Source organism: Lynx canadensis, chromosome E3 (assembly GCF_007474595.2).
Source record: "Lynx canadensis isolate LIC74 chromosome E3, mLynCan4.pri.v2, whole genome shotgun sequence".
In the NCBI taxonomy this organism is placed as follows: Eukaryota; Metazoa; Chordata; class Mammalia; order Carnivora; family Felidae; genus Lynx; species Lynx canadensis.
The window spans coordinates 39,541,984-39,567,583 of record NC_044318.1 but is presented as its reverse complement, the minus strand read 5'-3'; the positions used below and the strand labels follow the sequence as shown (position 1 = coordinate 39,567,583).

Genomic DNA, 25,600 nt, shown 5'->3' with positions numbered 1-25,600 from the left:
GCCCTACGTTGAGTATAGAGATTGTTTAAAAAAAAAAATCTTGAAGAAAAGAAACGAAACAACACATAGCAGGGGATTCCATTAACGCAATGAAGAGTATCTACGAGAAACAAACAGCATGTGTCATCCTCGGCGGTGAATTACTGAAGCTTCCGGAGATCTGCATGAGTCAGGGACATCACCACTGTCACTTCCGCGTGACAGCCGACTGGCGGCCACGTCAAGAAGACAGGGAAAGGACAAACAAGGAAAGGCACGAGGACCCGAGGGGAAGAGGTGTGCCGGGGTTATGCACCGACACGAGGCTCGTCTCTGCCCACGTAGCGAGGTCGGCAGGACTGCCGCGCACACGGTCAGTGCGTGTGCAGACACCAGTAACACACACGCACACACGAGATTCTCAGAGACACCGTCAATGCTGCACCCAACATAGAAAATATGCAGGGAAATGTCTAATAGCATGCATCTACGATGTTCTCATTCAGAACACAAAGTCCAGGTGTCATTTCTTCCCAAACTGATTTACAAATTCCCTGAATCCTTATCATGTGCCAGCAGAGTTTTCCACATAAATTAGCACTCTGATTCCGAAATGCGTAAGGACAAGCAAAGGACCAAAATTAGCCAAAATCTTAAAGAACAACAACAATTTTGAAGGTTCGCTACCAGGTATTAACACATCATAAACGGACACAGGGTGGTGTTGGCGAAAAGACAGAAAGGGCCGACGGAACAAGAGAACCCAGAGGCTGGACTCCCCACGCCCAGTGCCTGGTGGCTGGTCATGGCCACATGACACCACACAGGGTAAGGGATATCTCTCAGTAAATGCTCCTGGGCCAACTGCATATTCAACAGAGAAAAAATAATCTTTTAAAAAAAACTTAATGTTCTTATTTATTTTTAAGACAGAGAAAGAGAGAGGGAGAGAGAGAGAGAGAACATGAGCAGGGGAGGGGCAGAGAGAGAGGGAGACACAGAATCCGAAGCAGGCTCCAGGCTCTGAGCTGTCAGCACGGAGCCCAACGCGGGGCTCGAACTCACAGACCGTGAGATCGTGACCTGAGCTGAAGTCGGACGCTTAACCAACTGAGCCACCCAGGCAGTCCGAGAAAATAATCTTGTAAAAAATTTTAAGTGAGGCATAACCGACACGTAGCATTAGTTTCAGGCGGGCAACGTAACGACTCAGCGTTTGTATATGCCACCAGATGACCACGAGCGTGAGTCCAGTTAACATCTGGGGAAAAATGATCCTGACACGTGCAGGCCAGGTTAGGTCACCCGTATAAGGTGAGGCCATAAAGCAGTTAGAAGAGCACAGTTAACTATCCCCGTGACTCTGGTAGCAAAGGTCACGGTCATTAAGCTCACCAAGGCTCTGAAAGCGTCAGCACAACGGTAACGAAATCAGCCCGCTGGACCCCGCTGACATTAAAGCTGCTCCTCGTCAACAGACACAATTCAGAGGGAAGCAGCAAAGCCGCAGACCGCGAGACGCTGCGGCCGCATCTCCGACAAGCGGTTCTTGTTCAGAATAAGGAGAGAACTCGTACAACTTCAGGAGCAAAGGGCAATCAGCCCCTAAACCCCGCATGGGGAGGGCCAGCTCCCACGCGTCCTCCCCACCCCCCCCCCCCCCCCCCCCCCCCCCAGAGCACGGCTGAAGCCAGAGTCTCAAGGTTCTGGGGCAGACCCAGGTTCTGGGCCACGCACGGGGTCGGGCGTCCACAGAACGGCCTGCAGTCCCGCTGACACTGTGCGTGGGGATCCTCAGCCAGCCAGCACTCCACACCCCTGCATGCCCGACACAGATGGGGCCACCCCTCCCCGCCCCCAGGATGTCTACCCCACCAAGACCACCACCCAGGAGGACCACCACCCCACTCAGGGACCTTTCAAAGGCGGGACATCATCACTACCTACCACGGACTCTGACTCCCCCTGTAAGTAAGGCCCAGTGACCCGTGCCCTCCTCTCAAAGACCACTGCACTCTGGAATCTGGGGTCAGGGAACGGTTAGGATGTAGAAAAGAGTTAAGCTGGGGCGCCTGGGTGGCGCAGTCGGTTAAGCGTCCGACTTCAGCCAGGTCACGATCTCGCGGTCCGTGAGTTCGAGCCCCGCGTCGGGCTCTGGGCTGATGGCTCAGAGCCTGGAGCCTGTTTCCGATTCTGTGTCTCCCTCTCTCTCTGCCCCTCCCCCGTTCATGCTCTGTCTCTCTCTGTCCCAAAAATAAATAAACGTTGAAAGAAAAAAATTTAAAAAAAAAAAAAAAAAGAAAAGAAAAGAGTTAAGCTTCTGTTTTCATTTGGTTTTTTTAATTTCTCGCTAAAAACTTACCTTTAACTGCTCGGCTTCTATAAATAACAAGATTCTATAACCATACTGTGGAATATTAGGGGCCCACTGGAAATAGCTCATCTCAAATAGGAAAATGGTTTGTGTTCACCCACTTCTGGAAGGCAATTTTCAATCGCTTAAAATAGTCGTGGTATTTTACCAAGGTGATTACACTCTTAGCTATCAGTAACAATTAAACCCTTAGACGAGAGCCGCTTAATAAGGTCTCAAAATAAAACCGCGCACTCCAAGCACTGCGTACCGAAATGTCAAACACACAAGCAGGGCCCTCGGTGGACACGGGAGCCCAGAGCCCACGCTGCGGCCCCGCCGTGTGGCAGGGGCACCACACACACCGCTCTGTCCCGGGGGGCGGGCAAGGACAGGGAAAGGCCAGCAACAGAAACACCCCAGAGGTGCCCTGACGAGGAAGCATCTGAACAGGAGCCGCCGGGCTAGCGTCTGACACGCTGCGGAGCCCAGGTCACTCGAAGGTGAAGGTGGACGTGCACCCGGCACCGAGCAGGGAGCGGCGGGCTGGCCGCGCCCCTGCACAGTCGGGCCTGATGAACAGCCAGCCTCATCACCCGGCTGGCTGGCGAGGCGGGTCCCCGTGAGCCGGGCCCGGGGCTGTGCAGGAGATTGGTATCGACCCATCGGGAACGTGCCTTCGAGCGACAGTCAGTATAAGCCATCAGTCAGCGCGAGGCAATCAATACCCACTCTCGCCCTAACTCAGCAAGGCCGGTGAGCGCAGCGGGTCAGGGTGAAGACTGAATTAGGCCAGGAAGTGCCACTGGCTTCCAACCTGCTGAGACAGGAAGAATGGAAATTTCCTGCCTCGGGACCCGAGCGGTGACCTTGCGGAACAGAAAATGCCCGAGAAGGAAGCTGGGTGCTTCCTACTCACAAAGGCGGGGCGCGGTCTGAGCACGGAGGGGGTCACACCTCCCAGCACCGTCATGAGGCACCTGTGTGGACGGGGACTCCCCCGGGGATTCTAACGGGGGGCGGGGGAACCACGCGTGTCAGGGAGAACCCCAGTGATCTCGGCAAACAGAGAGGGTGTGGTGCTCGCTCAGCAGGACGCCTACGGAAACAGGGGTACAGGGCATGGCCGCTGTGCCCGGCAACAGGACGTCTCCGAAGCGCTCCACGTTTTCTCCTGTCGACAGGCAGTGGGCAGACCGTCCCAGGGGACTCACTCGCTGTGAACGCAGGACGCACCCGCCCCCGCAAGGGACTGCTTCCCTGAGCTGCCCCACCGCCCCCTCCAACACACAGAAGTAAGAGTACTTTGCAAACCCACAGGACGTTCGTGTGAGTGACGCCGGCTTCTCTCGGGCTCCAGCGGCTGGGGTGCCCCTTCCGGGTGGCACAGCCCTCCAGCCCACCCCGGCCCGCCGCGCAGGCCCACTCCCCGCGTCGGGCAGTCTGCCGGCCTGGTAGGCGCCTGAACCTCCGAGTCTTGGCGTCTACAGCACCTCCCGCCCTTGACCGCACGCGTGGCAGGCCAGGCCAGGAGGTTTCTGCAGATGGAATTACGTCAGGGACCCTAAAACTACGGGACCACGCCGCCCATGCCGGCCAAGCCGCGTGAGCTCTGAGAAGCAGGGAACTTCGCCAGCGCAGCCGGGAAAGGAAGCCGCCGAGATGTGAACCGTGACAGGACATCAACGGCCTGTTGCTGGAGGGACCGCAGGGAGAGCGTGAGCAAGAACGCGAGCCGGCGCCAGCAGTGAGGACAGCTGGCACAGAACAGGACCCGTGGTCCTACAACCACACGACCGAGTTCCACGACAAGCCCAGCGAGCCTGGGCATAAACTCTCCCGGCGGCTGGCAAGGGTGAGGCCGGTACCTGCCGCGGGCTGGTGGGGTCTGGGGCCCAGGGCGCGGCCAGCCCTGCCCACAACTGCCAGATGACACACTCGTGCCAGTCCCACTGCCACGGCTATGGTACCACCACAGCAGCCACGGAAAACTGGCGAACACGGGCTCCTCATAAGGAAGAACTTGGCTCGCCTGGCGACGCCACGGTCCCCCGCCTGCAGACCAAGTGGGAGCCCCAGCCACCACCTCCGGCCCAGCGAGGAGCAGCCCATCCCTGGAGACACGGGCCCGGGGGTCGGGGACTCCCAGGGGGCCACGCTGCAGGGTTCCACGAGCGCCCTGCTGGGCACCCACCCCGAGAGATGAACACTCAGGTCCACACAAAACCTGTGGGCCATCACTTCGAGCAGCTGTATCTGTGACAGCAAAACCTGGAAACGACGAAACGCCCTGAGCGGTGCAGAGTCCCGCTCGACAACAAAGAAGGACCACTTGCTGACCCAAGTGCGACCCAGGTGGACGAGGGCCACACGCCGAGGGGAAAAGCCAGTCTCAAAGGGCCACGCGCTGTATGATTCCATGCTGACCACGTTCTTGAAAGGACAGAACTTTGAGGACAGAAAACAGATGAGCAGCTGCCGTGCCAGGGTGCAGGAGGGGAGGGTGTGCCCACACCTGCAGGGGAGGCCGTCTGGCACCCTGAGGGCGGGGGTGCCCACGCGGATCTACATACGCGTGCACCAGGATCAGAGCGTGGCACCAAAATTACATGCCACGTCATCACCGGGGAAACCGTGATGGGTTAAGGGACCCTCCTGTGCTATCCTCGCAACTCCCAGTGATCTACGATTACTGAACAAAAACAAAAAGCTGAAGATACAAAGTCATCACCCGGGGCTAACACGCTGGGTGAGGGGTCGTGGGGGGTGGGTGGTGGGAGTCGGGGGTCAGGGTGGCAGGAGAGGGGCTGGGATTACCCACGTGCTGTAGGCTGGAGGCGGGCACGTCCACGGGAACACGCGTCTGGTTCATGAGAGCTCGGGGAAGAAACACGGGGAGATGTTCACAGACGCGTGTGCACATGTGAGTTGGGACACACGCTTCCCGGCCCTGCGAGCTGAGAGGCCACGGAGAGGCAGCGCACTCATGCGGCTCGCGGATCCTGACGCCGTTCTCCGGGGAAGGGGATGGGGTCCTGGAGCGGCGGCTGGCGCCGGGGTGGGTGGGACACACCTGGATGAGCCCAGGGCACCTGGCGGCCCCCAACAGCAGGGAAGTGGGGGGGTGGGGGTACACCCCCACCCTGACAACTGAAAGAGCTCCCGGCGGCCAACGGGACAAATTCAAGCAGCACGGCGGTAAAACCCAAACCTACAACACATCCCCGGGAGCCTGCCTGATACGCCTAAGTGTCCGAATTAACGGATAAACGGAAAGCAGAGTCGAACCTCATGCAGAAGAGTCCAGAATGGAGCTACTGCGCCCTCTAGGAGGGGCGTGACCCCCAGCCTCCAGGTGTGGCCGTGCACCGTGGAGGGAGAGACCCGGCTGACCCGGCACAGCCGGGAAGCAAGGCCAGTGTCCACACGGGGAAGTCAGGCTACGGCCGGGGTGCTTCCGTGCAGAGCTGCCCCGTCCCCCGGGGGCCTGGGAGGAAAGCCTGGGACACACCCCCGTCCAGCACCTGCCACGGGACGCCCGCGCCGCACTCCGGGCGGTGGGCTCATCCACGCAAGGAGTCCGAGAACTGTCATGGCCCGAGGAGAGGTGACGACTCACCGTGGGGGGGGTCCAAGACAGAGAAAGGGCTGAGGGGCAATGAAGCAAACGGGAGGACGGCACAGACTTCAGTCAACGGCCCTGGTCAAGCCTGGTCCCTGAGCGGTGACGACCGTTCCAAGACCATTTTGGTCTAAATCACAGACTATTCCAGAAAATAAGTTTTATTAAAAATAAAAATACGAATGGTTTGAAATCAAGTAAGACCCCATCAGCAAGCCCCACGGGAACAGCAGTCACCCACCCAGCTGGACACGAAACGGGACGGAAGCCGCGAGAGCTCGCCACGACACTGGCCAGACAGCCCCGAAGATGGAGCTCCACACGCCCCCCTGCACGCACAGCGGCAGTCATAGGCTCCCCGCTAAGACCGCCGGACCAGCCACAACACCCTGTGGCCAAGGCGCCACAGGAGCCTGGGGTAAGAAGGGGCTGTCCCAAGGGGAGGGTTGGAGAAGGTGCCTTCCGGACCGACGGGGAACAGAGACGCAGCCCGTGCGCACATCCAGGCGGGACACTGTGCCCCAGCTGTGGTTCTGAGCGGTGCACATGCGGGACGGGTAGGCGGCAGACAAGGCACTCCAGGCCGTGCCCCACGGCTCAGGCCACCGGCGGCCCGCCGTTCACGAGGCCCTGGAGGAGGACGGAATGAGCCACACGCACCCACCACCGGCAAAGCTCCACCAGGGTGACCGCCGACCTGCCCAACCAGCCTCACCCCGGACGCCCTCCACGAACCCTCGCGAAGCCCCCTTTCCTAAGACGGCCGCACACTCCACTGCCCACGTGCGACAGCACTCTCACGCGGCCTCACACGCAGGACCCCTGGTCCAGGATGGGGGGCTGCTTTCCCACGGCACGGGTGACCCGGGGCCCCCCACAAAGAGGGGATGCTCTGCACCCGTGGCTCATGTTTTCCCTTTAGAACTTGTATCACGTCTGGAGGTCCGTCCCTCGTGCCCCCCCACCCCCATTTCGTCCACATCCAGCCTGTCTCTGGCAGCCACCAACCTGCTCCCCGTGTCCGAAGATTCGCTGTGTCGTGTCGCTCGGCGGTGTCCTCCAGGCCCGCCCGTGGTGTCACACACGGGCGGGGTTTCCTTCTCTCCTGTGGCTCAACGATAACCCGTCGGGCACCTACCCGGCGCCTCCTTCCCCCGCCCAGCGCTGACGGGCACCGGGGCCGCGTGGCCATGAGCGATGCTGCGTCAGGGGGGTGCAGACGTCCGCGCCATGCACCAGATTCCCTTCCTCTGGGTGGGTGCCGGGCGGGGGCATGCTGGAGGGTGCGGCAGGCCGGGTGGACATGCCTCGGGAACTTCCACTCTGTCTCCTCCCTGTGACTCTCGTGAGCGCTGTCCCCGCGGAGCCCTCTGGCGGGCACCCGGGCCGCTTCGGTGCACGGCACCGCTGCTCATCCCGGGGATGGGAAAATGGGGACGCAGAGGGACCGAGCGCCTTCTCCAAGGTCACAGGTTAAGGTCCCCTGCCCGTCACCCCGAAAAAGCCCGTGCTTGCCACGTCACGGACCGCAGCCCGTCCTGGCCTCTCGCTCACAGCAAGTCAGGCGCAGACAGCCCACACAGCCCCGACGTGCCGAGGCAGCTGTGCCGTGGACGTGCCCTCCCGGTGGCTGTGCCTCCTGCCCCAGCTCCCTCTGCCCGCGTTCCTGCCCATCCCCCCGTCTTCCACGGAGCCAAATTCTGCGAGTGCCCCTCTCAAACCGAGCCCTCGGGCCACGGCTCAGCGGCGGCTTCCGCTCCCACGAAAATCCCATCACGGTTGGCATGTGCGCGCGTGTCCCTCCTGCCCGTCCGGCTAGACTACAGGCACTAGAAGGGCCGTGACCCAGAACCTGTGCAGGTGACCTGGTGGCACGCAGTACGTGCTGGGGAAGGGAGGGAGGAGGTGGGGGCACGAGAAGGCGGCTCCAAACCCCTGCCCGTAACCGTCCACGAGCACCGAGGCCCCGGGACCGCGCCCTCGTCTCTGCCAGAGGCAGCCCAGGCTGCGGGGGTGGCCGCCTGCAGAGCCAGGATGACAGGGGTGGTACCCAGGGCCTGTGTGCAGAGCTCGGCTGAGCCTGACCTGGGAAGCCCTGGACCCAGGGCCCTGAGGGATGCCAAGGCTCTCGAGGGACACCACGGCACGGCAAGGAACGTGCTGGAGAAGCCACAAAATGGCGGGCGCTTAGCAGCTGAAATACGACCTGTCCCCTAAAACCTTCATAACCAGGTGGCCCCAGGGCCAAAGAGCCTCGGTTGTCATTAGAAACAATCTGGGCCATCGTGGCCTCACACTGGCCCACGCGGCCCACACGCGGCCCACACCAGGCCGGGTCGGGCGCAGGCGGGAGGGGTTTTTGTCCAGCGAGCTGGACACCCCGTCCGTGTCTGGAGAGCGTGTGGGGACAGATGCAGTTTCTCTCCTCCCCGTCTTCTGAAACTTCAGCATTCACAGCAGCATTTAAATGACGCCGTCCCACAGAAAACCCTGATCCGCGCTCCAGCGGGCTCCGTCCAGCCAACGTGGGAAGCTCTGCAGGCACAGGACGGTCAGAGAGAGCCCGCCCCACACACGAGGCCCAGTGCATCTCGGCCCCGGTGAGAGTTCTCAGTCCAAACCATGGGCCACAGACCCACCGGGATCTGGTCACTGAAGGAGGGGAAGGCTGCTCTCACCCGTGGCCCGGGGAAGGGGTCGTGACCCCGGGTCAGCGTGCGGCCCCGGCCGCCCCGCCCCTCACCGGGAGCGCTAGGTCGCCGGACGGCCGTCCAGAAGGGGACCCACACCTGGGCCCTCCAAGTCCCAGAGGGACCTCCGGGGTCTGGAGAAGTCTTTGCTATGATTCAAGAACCCCGCGAGCATCGAGGGACGGAGGCACAGCCTGACGAAGCCCCGACTCCGCAGGGAGGCGGACACCTTCTGAGGGGACCCCAGGCAGCCGCACACGAGCCCGACGGCCCGAGGAGCCGGACACTCCTCACCGCGGTTAAAACCGCCCTCGGGCTGGCGGCGATCTCGGGAAGCCTGGATGTGGTGGGGATGGGCTGGCGGCCGCCGGCCAGGGGAGCAGAGGCCGGGACGGCGGGCCCCCGCCCGGCCCCGTACCTTCGTCAGCAGCAGGACCCGCTTCTGGAGTCTCCGGGCCAGGGCCTCCTGTGTCTCCCGCCTCTTCCTCTCCTCCAGCAGCTGGCCGCTGGCCTGGCGGACCTCCTCCTGGAGCTGCTGCCGGACCTTCTCCAGCCCACGGGCGCTGAGGGGAAAGGAGACAGGGCAGAGCAGTGAGGCCTGGCCCGCAGGATGGCGCCCCCGCCACGGTCCCCCGGGACCAGGACGAGCCCGTCACGTAGGTCCCAAAATAGAGCCGCACGTGCAACCGGCACGCTGCCATTTCCTTACTCGTGAATAGCTACTTAGAGCTTTTCAGGAGTTTCTGGATTTCAAAGAGACACCCAGGGTGATCCCAGAACACGGCAGGCAGCGGGGGGAGGGGGGGACTCAACCCCACACACAATGGGAAAAATTGTCAGCAGCGCAGCGCTCCGGGGAGACGGCACTTCTGAATGAGCTAAATTACCGGCAAGCACTTCCATCCGGATCACAGCAGCCAGATGTGCCGCGGGTGTGGGGGAGCCCCCGCCACCCGGAGGTGGGGCCCGCTCCCCCAGCACTGCCCCGCCGGACGCCAGCGGGGCTCCGACAACGGCCGGGGTGCCCCGCAGCGGCTCCCCCTCCCCCCCCACAGGCCAGACCCCCGGCACGCAGACCTTGCCGTGGATCCCACCGGAGCCCCATGCAAGTCGTCCCTTCAGGGGGCAGATGACAGCAGGGGGGCCCAGGTCAGGGCTCCGGGCTCCTGACCACCCACAGGCTAACACCCGACTCCCTGGCCCAGCCCTGAAGCACCTTCAGAGCCCGGCCTGTGCCCCAAAACGCGCTCGGCCCCTCAGTCCTGCCCGGGGCCGCCCTCTGCTCCTGACCTGTTCCTAAACAGCAAACGGCAGCCGGCACCCAGCGCTCGTGGACAACCCCTGACTCCCGAGACCACGCAGCCTCGCGATTCTGCACGCAGGGTGGCCGTCCCCGCGGCCTGACGGAGGGGACGATGACCAGGGGAGGGGCCGCGAGGGGAGGCGTCCCCGGACCCCGCAGGGCCGGGAGGCGCCTCTTCCGAAGGAAATGCAGAAACACGGTGTCTTCAGGATGTGCTGAGAGCTGACGCACGTGGCGCTCACGCAGGCGGCACGGTGAGCCGGGGCCACGCCGGGGAGGGCGCCCGTGGGCTCACGTCACACCTGGCCTCCCACCGCGTCCTTTCCGCTTTGACCCCACGACCTGAAGGAAACCTCACTTCCCGGGGACGGCGGTGGACGCTGTCTTCGGAGGCGACGTGCGCCAAGCCCACTTCCCTCCCGCACGAGCGTGCGGTTTCTGCTCTCATCTCGTAGTTCAGTCTGAGCGTGCGCATGAGTCACAGAGGGAGCGGGTAGGAGGCTGGGCCGGCCCAGCGCGGGAACCCCCGTCAGTAGCTCAAGGGTTCAAGGGAACAGTGACCGGCCGCACCTGACTCCTCTTGGTGCTCCGCAAAGACGTGAAATAAGACAAAAGACAGGTAAAAACAGTCATTTGAAACCGGCCCGTTAAGAGGCTATTTTCAGTTCTGATTCAACTTGATGCTGTGCATAGGCCAAGTTAATAATCGAGGACTGAGATCAACTCCAGATCCGCGGGACCCAGGTGGGAGCTCACAAGTGCCTTGAAACAGCGTTCCGACAACCGGCAACGTAACTACAAGACCAGCAGTGTCCCTCGCTCATACACCAAGGCCGAGCCGCCGTCCAGCCAAGCTCAGGGATAAGGAGCCACGGACAAGCCACCCTGAGCACAGGCTCGGTGGGGACGGCCTTGGGGGAGTCTGAGAAGCCCCGGGTCCCCCCATGTAGGAGCATGATGCCCACACATCCATGAGGGGGTCAAACCAGAAAGTTCCCCAGCAAGAGCTGGTAGCAGCTAAGAGGCAAGCCGGGGCACAGGACGCCCACGTCTTAGTCTGCTGGCTGCCAGCTCCTCGTGCTTAAATCCCCCCTTAAATCACGAGAGGGCTTCAGCCCCCAGTACCTGGTGGGGCCCACTGCCCAGTCCTGGATGTCACAGACACATCGCATCGGCCGAGAGGCAATGGGAAGGCAACGGGGCCCAGGCTGGCAGTCAGAAAGGGAACCTGCCTCAGGGGCACCTGGGCGGCTCAGTCGGTTAGGCGTCCGACTTTGGCTCAGGTCATGATCTCACGGTTCATGGATTTGAGCCCTGAGTTGGGCTCTGTGCTGACAGCGTGGAGTCTGCTTCGGATCCTGTGTCCCCCCGTCTCTCTCTGTCCCTCCCCAGCTCGCGCTATCTCAAAAATAAATAAATAAATACACATAGAAAGAAAGAAAGAAAGAAAGAAAGAAAGAAAGAAAGCAAGCAAGCAAGCAAGCAAGCAAGCAGGCAAAAACAAAGAGAAACTGCCTGTCCCAATGGTGAAATGCCTTCCAGGGAACCAGGATGTTCCAGAAGGAACAGGGCAGAGGACACATGACCCTGCAGAGTCAGCACTGGGCGAGCAGCTGAGCGTATCCCCAGCCCTTGCCCTTGGCCAAGGGACTCGCTCCATACTCAGGGCTGCTGGCCCTGCAGGCTTCGTCCGCGCTCAGGCGTTTCGGACACGGAAGTACAAGTCGCACTCATCTTCAGGGCATCACAGGGGGCGCGCTCCACAGAGGCTTGTCCAGGACCATCGGTAGCCCGGAGGCACCCGGCCGTTCTCAAACGCAGGGACCAGCATGAGCCCGACCTCGCGGGGCTGTGCGCCGATGGGGCACAGAAACCATGTGGCTCATGTCAACCGAGAGAATGTGGCATGAAAGGTCGTTGTCGCTGCCTGTCACGCTGGAGCTGAGATGAGAAGAGAGAGCCCTGATGTCACGGAGCAGCCGCCGTGGGAAGCAGCGAGGGAAAAGGCGGGTGCTATCCAACCTACCAGGTCAGACGTGTGCGGGGTGCTGCTGGGGCGCCCCACCCCCGCAAAGGAGAGCGTGGGGCAAAGGGGCGGGAGTCCACGCACACAACTCAATCACCGCAACAGGCACGTGACGGTCAGGGAGCCAACACCCAGGTGTGTCACTGCCTTGCACGCAGGGCAGGGTTCGGGGGCCGAGGGCACAGTTCTGGGAGATGGGAAGCACAGACCCCCCTCCCCATGTAGGCGTCCATTCAGCAGGAAAGAAGCGGAGGGGAGGGGAGGGGAGGGGAGGGGAGGGGAGGGGAGGGGAGGGGAGAGGAGAGGAGAGGAGAGGAGAGGAGAGGAGAGGAGAGGAGAGGAGAGGAGAGGAGAGGAGAGGAGAGGAGAGGAGAGGAGAGGAAAGGACGGGTTGGGGACAAGGAGTCAGGACGGACACACTTCTGCATATAAACTCCCCGGAGACAGAGCAACGGTAAGCCACACACTCAAGGGGCCAGCCCTGGGGCGGGGATCCTGGCCTCGCAGGACAGAGGGCGAGGGATAGCGAGGCCCTCAGGCACCAAGAAGGGCCGGCCTCCCAGAGGAGTGCGCTTTCCTGACGTTTCCACAAATCCTGGCCAAAGTTCCCCAAGTGAGTTGTTCAAGTCAGCGGCAGGCAGACTGCCCCGCCCCGCCCCCACAAGCAGAAAGGCAGAGAGGGACCCCACATGCGCAACGAGCCCGCGGCCCGACACGAGACACTAGTGCCCGACGGCTGACCCTTCTCGTCGGGCTGTCCTCTCCGGTCCACCTCAGCCTTTCTTGGGAAGCAAAGGAGAATACTCATAAAACATTAAACCACTACCTTCCAAGCTGAAGTTGAACTCTGGGGTCACTGGCATTTCCGCGAGCCTCTGGGGGTTCAAAATGAAGTGCTTAGTGCTTGAAGGAGAAGTCGGCATGCCTATCGATCAATGCCTTCCCGAGCGGGCGTCTGCCGAGGGAGACGAGGTCTCAGCTTCTGAGAACCGTCTCCGTGTTGCGGCCCCTCCCGTCGCCCTCACCTGAGGACGCCTACTTTCAAGGAACAGAGGACCCGGCTCACTCTGAAGCGGCAGGAGACGTTTTAATGACCTTCTCGGAGACGACCTCGGATGCCGGCTCCGGCCCCACACGACCCCTGCAGCCGCGCCTCCGCGGCCGGTGCTCTCCCGGCCACGCGCCTCTGGGAAGGACCCGGACGGGGTGGTGCTGTCCATCCAGGAGGGACGACCATTCCCCATGCAACGTCGCGCCCGTTGTGGGCCCAGGAACACGGGAGGGCGCAAACACGCCGACGGCCGTCGCCAGACCCAAGCTCAAAACAAACCTCTAACCAGCGCGCTTGGACCGGCGTTCGCAGGCAGGCGCGCGATCACGTGCCCGAGAGCACGCAGTGCAGCGTGAGCTAGACTGCTGGGGGTGAACTAGGACGGCAGGCGCACGCTGGTCTCTAGCAAGTACGCTTTTGTGCAAAGCTAAGAAAACGTTAACAAGATTTTATTCACGATTTTGCAAAATCTCTGAAGCATCCTCTTCCTTCGAGCTCCAAGGTGCAGATCAAACCACTAACACACATGCTCTCTAAGCTTCTCCGGTTTACAGATCGTAAATTCGGGCCCTGAGCGGCTCACTGCACGAGGCCCCGTGCACCCCACGGGGCCGCAGCTCGGGCCAAACCGCCATCCGGCAAGCGAGCCCGTTTTCTGTCTGGGGCATTCAGGCACCCATGCCGAGCCAGGATGGACGGGCACACACAGGCCTGGCCCCAGAGTTCACAGGGCCTGGCGGGGGCTGCAGGCACACCAGGGGGAGGCGGCCAAGGTCTTGGTTCCACCGAGGCTCAGCAGGGAATGTTGAGAGGCCGAACATTCTAGAAGCTGGCTCATCCAGCAGAAGACAGGGACGGGCTGTGGAAAGGAGCACCGCGCACGTTCACGAATGCCCCCGCAGAACCGCCCCGCAGGAGAGCGCCCCAAGCCCTGCGCACCCCTGGTGCAGCCGCGCCCGTGGGGGACCTGGCAGGGGGCTGCGCGGCAGCTCGGGAGGGCGACGATGAACTCACAGAGGTGCACGGGTACCGGCTGCAGAAACTCTCCCAGAGGCAACCGTGGGCCACGGGCCTGGAAGCCAGCACAGAGCACCGCCCACTGCCGGCCCCAGCGCACTCGCCCGGGCGGGACGCTAATGGGGGCTTCTGAGAGAGACGCAGAGACGTGGCCCCGGAGCCCACGGCCCCCGGCTGGAGAGATGCAGTAAGCCCGGTGTGACCCCATTCGGCATCTGACTGGTCGGGAGCTCCAAGCCTGACCTCCCGTTTCCCCACAGATAAGAAGGAAGCCACTGATCTCTGCCCTGCCTCACGGGCCACAGGGAATCTAATGAGACACTTGTGCGAAGTGCAAAGCAAGTGTGAGCTCCCCTGCCGTGTCCCTGCCTTCACAGGGGCGGGGCACTCGGGCACACCTGCCCCCCCCCCCGGCGTCCAGCTGGGGTGGAGAAGCAGGGGTGCGGCCTTACAGGTGCCTGGGAGACCTCCTCCGCAGACCCCTGGCTGAGACGCACACCATGTTACCCCACGTGGGACGAGAGGCAAGAGCAGAGGAGGTGGCAGCCAGGGTCTCCGCAGAAGTGGGAACTCCGGGACCTGTCTCCTGAGCGGACAGGCTACCCGGCATGCCACGGGCCCAGCACGCACGCCTGGTCTTTGCCGGACCTCGAGAATCAGAGACGGAAGGGTGCTGCCACAGTCGGGCCCCTGCGCCCCTGGTGAGTGGGCAGGGGTCGCACAGCTGGGGCGTGGCGAGCCAGCCGGGCTCCTACTCAGACCCGGAGCCCCATCTGCACGTGGGCGCCCTCCCACCACGCGGCCGTGGCCAGCCCTGACCGGCACAGCAAGGGCAGGACTTGGGGACGGAAATGCAACCACAGGCCCCAGCGGTCGTGCCACGTGCAGGGGAGAAGGCAGGGAGCAGACGACAGAGTCTGCCGGTCCTGCTCAGACTCACCGAGGGGGCTGCCTCGGCGAGGCGGCAGTGAGCCTCCGCCCGGCGCGCCTCAATGCCTGGGCCGGGCACGCACGCGGCTGGCTGTGTGTGCCATCAAATTCCTATCCTAAGTGTCTCCAAGCGTCATACACATTTCTGTGAAAAATAAAAAGAAACCAAACAGCAGAAAGGAAACCAGAGAACGAAGAAAGCAAAGGCCATCACGGACCCGCTCAGAGGAGCCACGGACGAGCAGGCCAGGGGCTGCAGCCCAGCCTCCAGCCGCTTCCCAGGGCGCCGCTCGTACGAGCCTGCCACTCCTGGCGTCTCGTCCAGTCGGAGTCCCCAACCGAGCGAGCTTCCGTGTGTCCCACGTGGAGGCCACGCCGGGAACACTCGACTGACCCGGAGACGCGAGAAGGAAAATTGCCCTTGCGGTTTCAGTTCGATCCCAACCACAGTGAACGAGGTGATGGAGCCCATCAGCTGCCGACGTGTAAACGCACAGGAAGGGCTGCCCCCAGTTCACGGGGGTGGGGAGGCCAAGCGAGGCGAGCTCCGCGTCCCTCAGGGCCAGGGTGCCAGGCACACGGCGGGACGAGCTCACCACCCACCCCGGGGCCCCGCGCCCTGGAGCTCCAGCTGGCAGGGCCACAGGCCCGAGGAGAACGATGGGGGACAGATAATTAGAGCAAGCCGACGGTCGGGCAGCACGGGGCTGCATGCCAAGTGCCACAGAGACGCCTGGCTCTGGCCTCTCCGGCCTGGGGAAGGCTTCCACGCGCGCAAGGTCACCCCGGCCCCAGCGTCCCCGAGGACGAGGGCCCATGCACAGTGCCCGGAGACGCAGGAGTCCCACAGCGAGCAGGCCGGGGCGCCGGGCCTCATCCCTGCTCCTACCCCCGTGCTCCACACCTGCCTCTGGAAAATCAGGCTTTGTCACAACACAGCCACACCTGCTCACCCACGTGGTGTCTGTGGCCCAAACGGGCAGAGGGAGCCGTTCACTGACTGGCCCTCTGCAGACACCGGTGGCCACTCACTGCCCTGGATTTATGGTTTGGAAAGCACGAGGCTGTAGGTGAGCAGCGATGAAGGCCGCCCCCGAGGCGCTCCCCACCAGCGCAGCTGCTGGCCCGGCTGGCCCCAAGCTCCGTGCGTGCTGCACTCCTTCCTGTGGAGACGACCCCCGGGGCATCCCCTCAACTCATCACTGGGCACCCGCTCACTCGCTTCCACACCTTCCTGTAAGACCCCCAAACTCTCTCCTCCGAAAAGGACCCGAGCGGCTCCAGTCCAAAGCCACGGCCACCGTGCCCCGCCGTGTGACGGCGACCGCTCCAGATGTGTCCAGGGCAGCTCTGACGTCGGGCTATGTGGGCACGAGGTCCCACCTTCCCAGGGGCTCTGTGTGCCCCCGCCTCCCCGGGGACTGACGCCGGGGAAGGCAGGAAGCCTGGCGGGGGAGAGTGCGGCCACCCTGGGAGGGGCTCCCGCCGGCCTCCTCTGGGTCTGTGGGGGCCGGAGGCCAATGAGGCCCCGCCGAGGCGGGACGGGAGGCGGCGGACGAGCCGGCAGACTCTCGCCCACCTCCCTCCCTGGCGTCGGCCAGCAGCCCCCCGGCAGCTCCGAAGCCGAGGCTCCCGACGAGCCGGCGATCGATAGCCACGCGCCCAGGAGCGGAGCGGCCGCCTTCCGGCTGCCCGGCAGTGCCTGATTAATAAAGCCCATCCTGCCCGTTTGCTTTCCCATCGATTTTGCTGTCCTCGACCCAAAGCACAAGTCAATACCCAGTTAGGTGTGGCACTCTCGGGGGGGGGGGGAGGGGCCGCTGTCTCCCCACCGGGCAGGAGCTCCCCCATCAAGGATGAAGGGCCCGGGGGCCGCACGCGGGCACGCCCGGTGACACCCAGGTGCCCGAGACCGACAAGCTCTCTGAGGGCCGGCGCCCCACTAATAAACATCTCCGCGTTTCCCGTGCCAAACAACAGAAACGAGAAGAGAAAACGAGCTTTTACAACATCATTACTTTCTCTTCTACGATTTCTTCGCGGAGCCAAGACAGGGAAGCGTCTGCCCGGCTGTCTCCGTGTCAACACAGCAGCTCACTTGTTAATCTACCTCCTTCCCACCCCAGGCTCCAGGGCCCGGGGAGCTGACACTTGAGAAATGCCAGCTCTAAGCAGTTTATTTCCTCCTGAACTTTAACAACTAAGACAGAGATGACCTTTAGAAGGAAGGGCCAGTGCCTGTCGGACCCGTGGGAGCACGGCCCCGCCCCACCGCGGGAGGGGTGCTGGGCGGGGCGGAAGGGCCCCCAGGGCAGGCCGGCGTGGGGTCCCCAGGCGCGCCCGGACGACCACCCGCATCGTGGCTCCGGAGCGTGCCAGCGCGGGACTGAGGGCCACGGAAGCCCGTCCTCGTTGGGGTCTTCAGACAGGAACCCACTCGCCGACACACAGGCCTTTCCAAACTTCCGGGTGATCGCCGTGGGTCACCTTGCAGCCGGCCCGCCCCAGGCGGGTCTGAAGGAACGGTGCCGGCGAGGGCGGCGTGGTAACAGGGCAGTGTGCTGGGCACTCAGCAGTAATCCCGACACCGGACGAGACGACTTGAGAGCAAAAGTCTGGAAGTGTCTGAGCAGAGCGTAGAAACATAAAGGCCTGCTGCGATTACAAACACTTTTTCTTTTCTCAAATTCCAGCAGAACAGGAGCCAGGCCGACCATGAGGACGGACAGTCACCGCAGTTCTCGGGGCGGGGGCCGGGGGGGGGGGTTCGCCCACACACCCAGATGGCAGGGGCGACACCCGGGGAGCCCGTCGTCAGGGCGCAGTAGAGAGGCCAGTCTCCAGGGCCACAGCGAGGGGCGCCCAGGGGCGGGGATGCTGCTTCTCACTCCTGCCGTGCAGCGGGCAGTTCACCGCACACCCCCACACCAGGCCACCGAGAGCGCCATCGGGGCAGGAAGGAAGGAGCCGGCAAACAGGGACCGCGTGTGTGACCTCAAGGAGGGGACCTGCCTGACGTGGCCCCGAGGTCCCGGCACGTGGTCTTGTCTCCCCCCGCACAGAGCCCACACCAGAAGCCCCAAATGCCCTGGCCAATGACCGGCCACACGCAGGGGGTCCCCACCCACCCCACTTCCACAGAAGGGGAGCGTCTTCCCAGCGAGCCTCACTCGCTTTCTCAGGCATTCACATTACAAAACCATCTGTTGAATAACTGACTCGCTTCTCATTGGGATAAAATTCACCGTTTTAACCACGTTAAACTGAACAATTCAGTGGTTTTCAGTATATTCACGACAGGGCCCAAACAGAACACGAATTCGAAAAGACTCTTCACCCCAAACAGAAGTCCCACTCCCCACAGCACCCACTAATCTCCTACATGTGTGAGGATTCACCGGGTGTGGACGGTCCGCGTTCGGGGACCCCGACACGGCGGGGCCGTCTCTGCCTCTCCTGTCTCCACGTGAGCACCACGTGTCCGAGGTCCGTCCCGTCTGTCCGTACCAGGTGCGTCCGTGCCTCACCCCCGCGCGATGCCGCACCGACGGCTGACTGTGCTGTCTGTCTTCGGCCCACTCCCCGGCTTCCGTGAGCGGTAATGCTTAGCGTCTCCAATCCCCTGGGCACACACCTAGGGCGGCCACGCTGGACGGACAGGACACCACTTTCACCCCTCCGAGGACTCGGGCGACCGAGTCCCGCCACACCGCAGCGTCTCGCTATGCTCTCTGTGCGGGCTCGGTTTCCCCACGGCCTCCACCAACGCTTGTTAGTGTTCGTTATTATTATTACTTTTTTACGTTAATACCACAAGGACCCTGTGTGCAACGGCACACGACCGGTTTACTGTTACGAATGCTATACCGTCGTCTTCCTCGCCATCCCGGCGGGGGGAAGCGGGGCCTCACTGCTGTTTCAGTGCTCTTCGCGGGACTGCTAGACGTTTGTACAGATGTCTACGTAAGTCCTTCGCCATTTGTTTTTGCGGCAAAATATACACGACATAAAATTTTAACCATTTCTAAGTGAACAGCTCAGGGGCACCGAGCACATTCACGCTACTGTGCAGCCATTCTCACCATCTGTTTCCAGAAGGTTCTGTCTCTCCACACTGAGACTCTGTCCCCATTACTCACGGACCCCTGGCCCCACTGTGCCCAAGGGTTTGATGACGTGACCCCCGGGACCTCATACTAATGGAATCACACGGTGTCTGCTCCTTCTGGTCTGGCTCATCCCACAGAGCGTCCACCCCGTAGCCTGTACCAGAATTCCCTTCCTTTTCAAGGCTGAATGATATTCCCAAGTCCAGATGCAGCCCTTTATTTTAGTCCATCTAGCTGCTGAAGGACGCGTGGGCCGCTTCCTGCCTCTACCTGCCCTGAACGCTGCTGCTCTGTTCCAGGCACACCGTCTTCCACGCCGCCCGCACCACATTATACCATCGGTTCCGGCCCCCGTACCTCCTTCGCCAACCCCTGCTGTTCTCTGGGTAACCCACCGCCGCTGTCCTCGCCTCCGTTCCCCTAGAGATTAGCGATGTACCTTCCCACGTCCCTTTGTGTCATCTCTGAAGGAACGTCTATTCAGGCCCCTGTCCGTTTTCAAGCTCAGTTGCTCGTCTTTTGGGTGTCGAGCTGTGAGAATTCCTGACGCCTCCCGGGCGCCAGATCCTCACCAAATACATGATTTGCAAATACCTGCTCCCATTCTGTGCGCTGACTTTTCACTTCCTCAACAGCATCCTTTGACGCATTTACATCGTCAGTTTCAACAAAGCACTGTGTGCTTCTGGCATCTTCTTTAAGAAGCCCCTCCGGCGTTCAAGGTCACAAAGGCTTAGGACAGTAATGCTTCTTCCAAGAGTTTATGGTTTCGTGACCCGCCAGAACTGCCATCTGTGGGCGCGTGAAGTCTGAGCCCCGGGAGACGAGTTACGGAGGGACTCTTCCCCTTGTATGTTTGGGAACGCTTTGAGAAAGATCGCTGTGAGTTCCCTCTTGACACGTGAGGCAGAGTTCACCCGTGAGGCCACGTGGTTCCAGGACTTCCTCTGCTGGAAGTACCCTGGCTGCCGACTACGTCTACTTGTAGCTTCCACTCCTTTTCCGTCACTTGTGGCACTCTGTGATCCTCTAGGACCTCGTCCGTTTCATCGAGTTCGAATAATGTGCTGGCGGACGACAGACACCTCACCGCGTTCTCTCGCGGTCCCTTCCGGCTCCGTGAAGCCTGTAAGGATGTCCCCAACCCTCTCTCTCCTGGTTTTCCTGAGACTTCACGCACGTGTGCTCCGTTGGTCCAGCTCAAAGTTTGTCCATTTTATTTTTCTTCTCAAATAAATAACGTTTTGTTGTTTTCTTCGGTTCTCTATTTATTTCATCCGTAATTTTATCACGTCCTTCCTTCTGCGGGCTATGGGTTTTCTCCCTCGGAGCACTCACTGTTCGTGCTGCCTCCTGGCCGCGCTCTGCACCACGTGTGTGCCCAGTTAACCACATGGCTGCTCTCATTTCCCGTGTCTCTTCTTCCACTCACGGGTATCAATGTGTGGTTTGCTGTCCACCCGTTTGTGACTTTTCTAAATTCCCCCGTCAATGACTTCTGATATCCATTCCACTGCGGTAGGAGAACATACTCTGTGAGACCCTGACCCTCTTAAATGAGACGCACTTGGGGCGCCTGGGTGGCGCAGTCGGTTAAGCGTCCGACTTCAGCCGGGTCACGATCTCGCGGTCCGTGAGTTCGAGCCCCGCGGCAGGCTCTGGGCTGATGGCTCGGAGCCTGGAGCCTGTTTCCGATTCTGTGTCTCCCTCTCTCTCTGCCCCTCCCCTGTTCATGCTCTGTCTCTCTCTGTCCCAAAAATAAACGTTGAAATGAGACGCACTTGGTGACGTAACTTGTGATCCGCCCCAGAGACACCGGTGAGGAGCATCAGAGACGCCTCCGTGCCTCAATTTCCCGACCTACCAACAGGGCAGCAATCCCCACCTCGAGCCTCTTACACAAATCTGAGGAGAGGAAGCGTTCGAGGGGAGTCTCAGGGGCAGCGGTGGGCACTCAGATAAGCCCACAAGGCACCAGTAAGGAGTCTGTCCTCACACGCATGTGGCTCGTCACTGAGAGATACTCCCCAGACTGATGCCAGGGTGACACCGTGATCTGCCAGAGAACTCGGACAGAACCTCACTGGCGGGGGCGCGAAAGACGCAGGAGCCCGGGCAGGAGCCCGCGCTCGTGTGCTCATGTGCCCACGGACAGAGGGCAGGGCTCCCGCGCTTCTAGGACCACAGTGCGGGTGCCATCGTCGCTCGCCCCGTGTCCCACAGAACCACAGAACCTGACGGGGGGGGGGGTGGCCCGTGGGGAAGGCTCCCTCCCGAGGAGCTCCCCTCCTGCATACACACCACAGGTGCCTTTCAGATGAGAGGGGCTCAGCAATCTCAAGGGCAGGGGCGCCCAGCGAGCGGGGGAAGCAGGCCTGCAACAAAGAGAAGTGCTTTCCTTTACACAATTCCTTCACAGGAAATGGATCTCAAAGTGGCCATCTGCCTACTAGATTAGCATCCCAAAGCCACACAAGCACACAAGGAGGAGCGGCTGAGCCGAACTTCTTGAGGTAGAAAGGTCCCATTCACATGATAATAGCGGGAAGTGCTCAAGAAGCAGTTTGGGGAAGAAGGCCCACTGCAGCGCACGGCAGGGGCCAGGCCACAGGGCAAGGACTGTGGGTGCCGGACCGCACACGCCCCTCTCGGGCCCTCCTCTGGTGCCCGCCCAGGCCAGTCCCTGAGGACAGAAGGTGGGGGCACCCTCGCCCGGTGACCACCTGCCTGGGGGGGGACGGGGAAGTGACCTGCCGCAGCCTCGCGTCCAGGGCCTCTCCCTTCCCCGTGGGCCCTGCAGCTCTCCCCTCAGAGCCGCGTCCCAGGAAGGACTCTGACCAGCCCGGCCCTAGCCCAGCCCCGGCCCGGCGGAGCGACACCCGGCGCCCACGTCCCCACGGCACCTCGGCAGGCCATGTGGCGGGTCCCCCCCCTCCACCCCCGCCAGCCGGGGAGCTGCGGGGAGGGCAAGGTCGTGCGACGCCCCCAACGCCTCGGAGGCGGCCTGCAAGACGTTCTGAAGGAATGAAGGGCAGACGTGGAGGCCAGGGCGCTCTGGGGCTGGGAGATGGAGGTCGGGGGGGGGGGGGGCCCGCGCCCGCCCCGCATCCGCCCGCACAGGCCCAGGAAGCGCCAGGGCCAACCCAGCTGCAGAGGAGCTGCCGAGCCCAGAGCCCTCAGCACCGCGGTGTGGAACAGCCCGGAAAGGAGGAACAGCACCTGGAACACCACGCTGGAGGCAAAGGGTGGCGTCGGCTCTCTGGGGCCCGGGTGAGCCCTCCTCCGCCTCGTGCGCGTGCCCGGGTGAGCCAGCGCCTCCGTCGTGTCCAATCCGCAGGTGCACCACCCCGGATCCATCGGGAACGGCCCCGGGAGAAGGGAGTGGCCCCGGAGGACGCCCTCCACTCGGCTTCCCGGTCCTGCCAGGCCGGCAGGTGCCACAACAGCACCTGCCCCTGTTGCCCTCAGCGGCAGACGGACGGCCTGGCAGGGTGAGCAGACCAGAGGCAAAGGCACGTCCCTACGTAACGGCCCCACGTGACGGGCCCCACGTGACGGCGCCTTCGTGACGGCCTCCAAGGAAAAGATATAAAGGAGCCCGCACCTCTCAAGCCTGCCCACCACCACGGGGAGACACGGGGCCGCCGTGGTCCCCGGGCAGAGGCCGGCAGCTCTCGGGCCAGGGCCACACCGCTCGCTCGCACGGGGACCAGGGGGTGCCGGGCACCAAGTGGCCAAGAGACACAGAGGGAGGGGAGGAGGGCTCCACCGTAGTTCGGCAGAGCCTTCAAGGACGGGCTGGGCGGGCAGAGGTGGGGAAGGCGGGGGGAGGAGTGCAGCACGGGCCTGAGAACGCCGTGCCTGTCAGGACGGAGCCAGATAGCTAAGCCGTGTCCTTGGTACAAACACACAACTGTCAGGAAGGGGTATTCTGTTCAGAAGTGAGCGTGTATTTTCAAGCCACTACGGTGAAAAGGAAGGTGACCACGACGGTGAGGACGGCGGCGACTGTCGGTGCCAGTGCCGCACTGGCTGATGCGTACCCAAGGGCTCCCGCGGGCTCCCGGCGGTCCCGGCAGGGAGGCGCCAGCAGCTGCCCCATCGGAAAATAAAGACAACGGGCCTGGGAAGGCTAAGACTCGGACTCCGAATGGAGCAGAACCAAGACGGGCGATCAGGCGTGTCTGCGCCGACGACCCCCCCCCCCCTCCGTCTCCCAGGCAGGGAGTGGGGTTTCCCGGGTCACGGGTTGGCTAGGACTGTCACAGTGTTGTACCAGATGGGAAAGGTTAGATGACGTAATGAAAGAAAAGACCCCAATTAAAGCAACAAAAAAAGATGAAAGGAACAGCACAAAATCCATTTGAAGATAATCTTGTTTTTATATTTTATTTTACTTATTTTAAGAGAGAGGGCACGAGCAGGCAAGGAGCAGAGAGAGGGAGAGACAGAGAGAATCCCAAGACAGAGAGAATCCCAATGTCAGTGCGGAGCCTGATGTACAGCTGGAACTCACGAACCCTGAGATCATGACCTGAGTGGAAATCAATGGCCAGATACTCAACCGACTGAGCCACCCAGGCGCCCCCGTTCAGAGATAACTTTAGGAGCGCCTGGGTGGCTCAGCCAGTTAAGCATTTGCCTTCGGCTCAGGTCATGATCTCAAGGCTCAGAGCCCCGCGTCGGGCTCTGTGTGACGGCTCAGAGCCTGGAGCCTGCTTCAGATTCTGTGTCTCCCTCTGTGTGCTGCTCCCTCTCCCCTCCTTGTGCTCTGTCTCTGTCTCTCTCTCTCTCAAAAATAAACATTTTAAAAAATTAAAAAAAAAAAAAACAAAGATAACCTTAAACATTAAGCAATTCTAAAGAAAACAAACCAACAGGCACGGTCTAGGACACAACATCGAAGAGTCACCATCATTAAGAGACCGACTTCCCTGAATCAGCCCATATTTAAGGCAATACCAATTAAAACTCCATTTATGTGAAACGAGACAAACCAAACTTGAAGTTCACGGGAAGAAATGAATAAGGGACCGCCCACCCGGCATGCAGACGCCACACGCGGCCACAGAAACTACAGCCAGGCCGCGCCATCCTCGTCAAAACAAGGACACGGGACTGAAAAGTCCAAACGGAGAGACCAGGATGGAGGAGAGGCTGGTTGTCCGCCGTTGTTCGGACAACTGGGAAGGGCTCTGGAGCGCGGTGCTCTGCCCACAGGGCGGCCTCGAGGGTCAGAGGTTGCAGACGTAGGACAGAACCATGGAAGGAGACTGGAGGAAAACAGAATGTCCTTTCCACATTCGTTCAAACACAAAAACAAAACAGAAGCACTGAAAGAAAAGGCTGATGTACTCAACTAGGTAACAATTAAAAATTAACGTCTGCAGAAAATTTTCATAAGCAAATAGAGGGAAAATGTCAAACTGGGAAACCATATTTCCAGACAAAGGGCTGATTTCCTCAAGCTATTAAAAGCTCCTCTAAAAATTAATTTTTAAAAAGACAGAAACACGGATAAAGGTTGTGAGCAAATAGGGAGAAAAGTACGTAAGTCACATCTACGCGGAGGGCGCTTCACGCAGGAAGGCCGATCGGCCAGCAAGCGCGTGAGACGGTGCCCGTTGTCAGGAAGGCGCACGCGAGCACCGGGGGGCAAGGGGGGGGCAGCTGGCGAGAAGGGGGCACGCGAGGGGCAAGCCGGCAGCTTCTCAAGCACGGTTCACGCCCGATCACTCCCCCATCCTGTTCCGAGGGCGCGCTCGCCCACACCTGCACGGAAACGCCGCCCGCGGACCAAGGGAAGAGGGACGAGCACGCCGTGGCGGAGTCCCACCAGAACTGCACTGGGCGGTAAGGGGGGGAACCCTGCGGTGGGGCGGGACTGACGAGGCGGGTGGGCGGGGAACCCCACCTTCGCGTCACGCGTGTGCTCGGAGGAACAGGCCAGGCTGCGGGACGGGCGCGGCATCTTACCGCGTGTCAATGACACCTCGAGAAAGTGCCACTGAAAATCCACGGCGACAAGCACGTTCGCCTTATGTCAGCAGCACGTCTGACTGCTCTGGCCAGGCCACGAGACGCGGACGCACTCCTAACACAGGACCGCCCCCCCACCCCCACCGGAGCCCTGTGGGGGTCACACTCCCACCCGGGAGGGCGGGCCCTGCCCCGTGGGGCTGCATCCGGCCGGGACCCCTGACGGGGAGGAAGGGAGGCCGCCGACACGCACCAAACCCAAAGGCAAGAGGAAGGGAGGTCAGGAAAGGGAAAGGGTCAGAAGCGGTACCGACACCGCGGCGCCTGGGTCACAGCCTCAGAACGAACACAGTCCCGGTCACGGTGCGAGTAGAGACAAGGGCCGCCAGACGAACCGCCCGGTCGGTGACCGAGGGCAGGATGAAGACAGGCCAGGAGATGGCCAGAGACAAACGCACACGGCGGCCGGCACCATCAACCCCTCCCCGCGGGGGGCCCCCCACAACCCTCAGCTGCCCTCAGGACAAAAGCGAAGCGGGCC

At 61.7% G+C, this 25,600-nt stretch overlaps 1 protein-coding gene across 2 annotated transcripts in view; it reads right to left on the bottom strand.

Annotated features, from left to right (window-relative positions):
- MAD1L1 (mitotic arrest deficient 1 like 1) overlaps positions 1-25,600 on the bottom strand; it is a 321,549-nt gene that overhangs the window by 188,521 nt on the left and 107,428 nt on the right. For both annotated transcript variants that reach the window (XM_030300339.1, XM_032591537.1), the window contains exon 11: positions 9,063-9,207. In XM_030300339.1, coding sequence (XP_030156199.1) covers positions 9,063-9,207 — 145 coding nt within the window. The remainder of the gene's footprint in view (positions 1-9,062; positions 9,208-25,600) is intronic.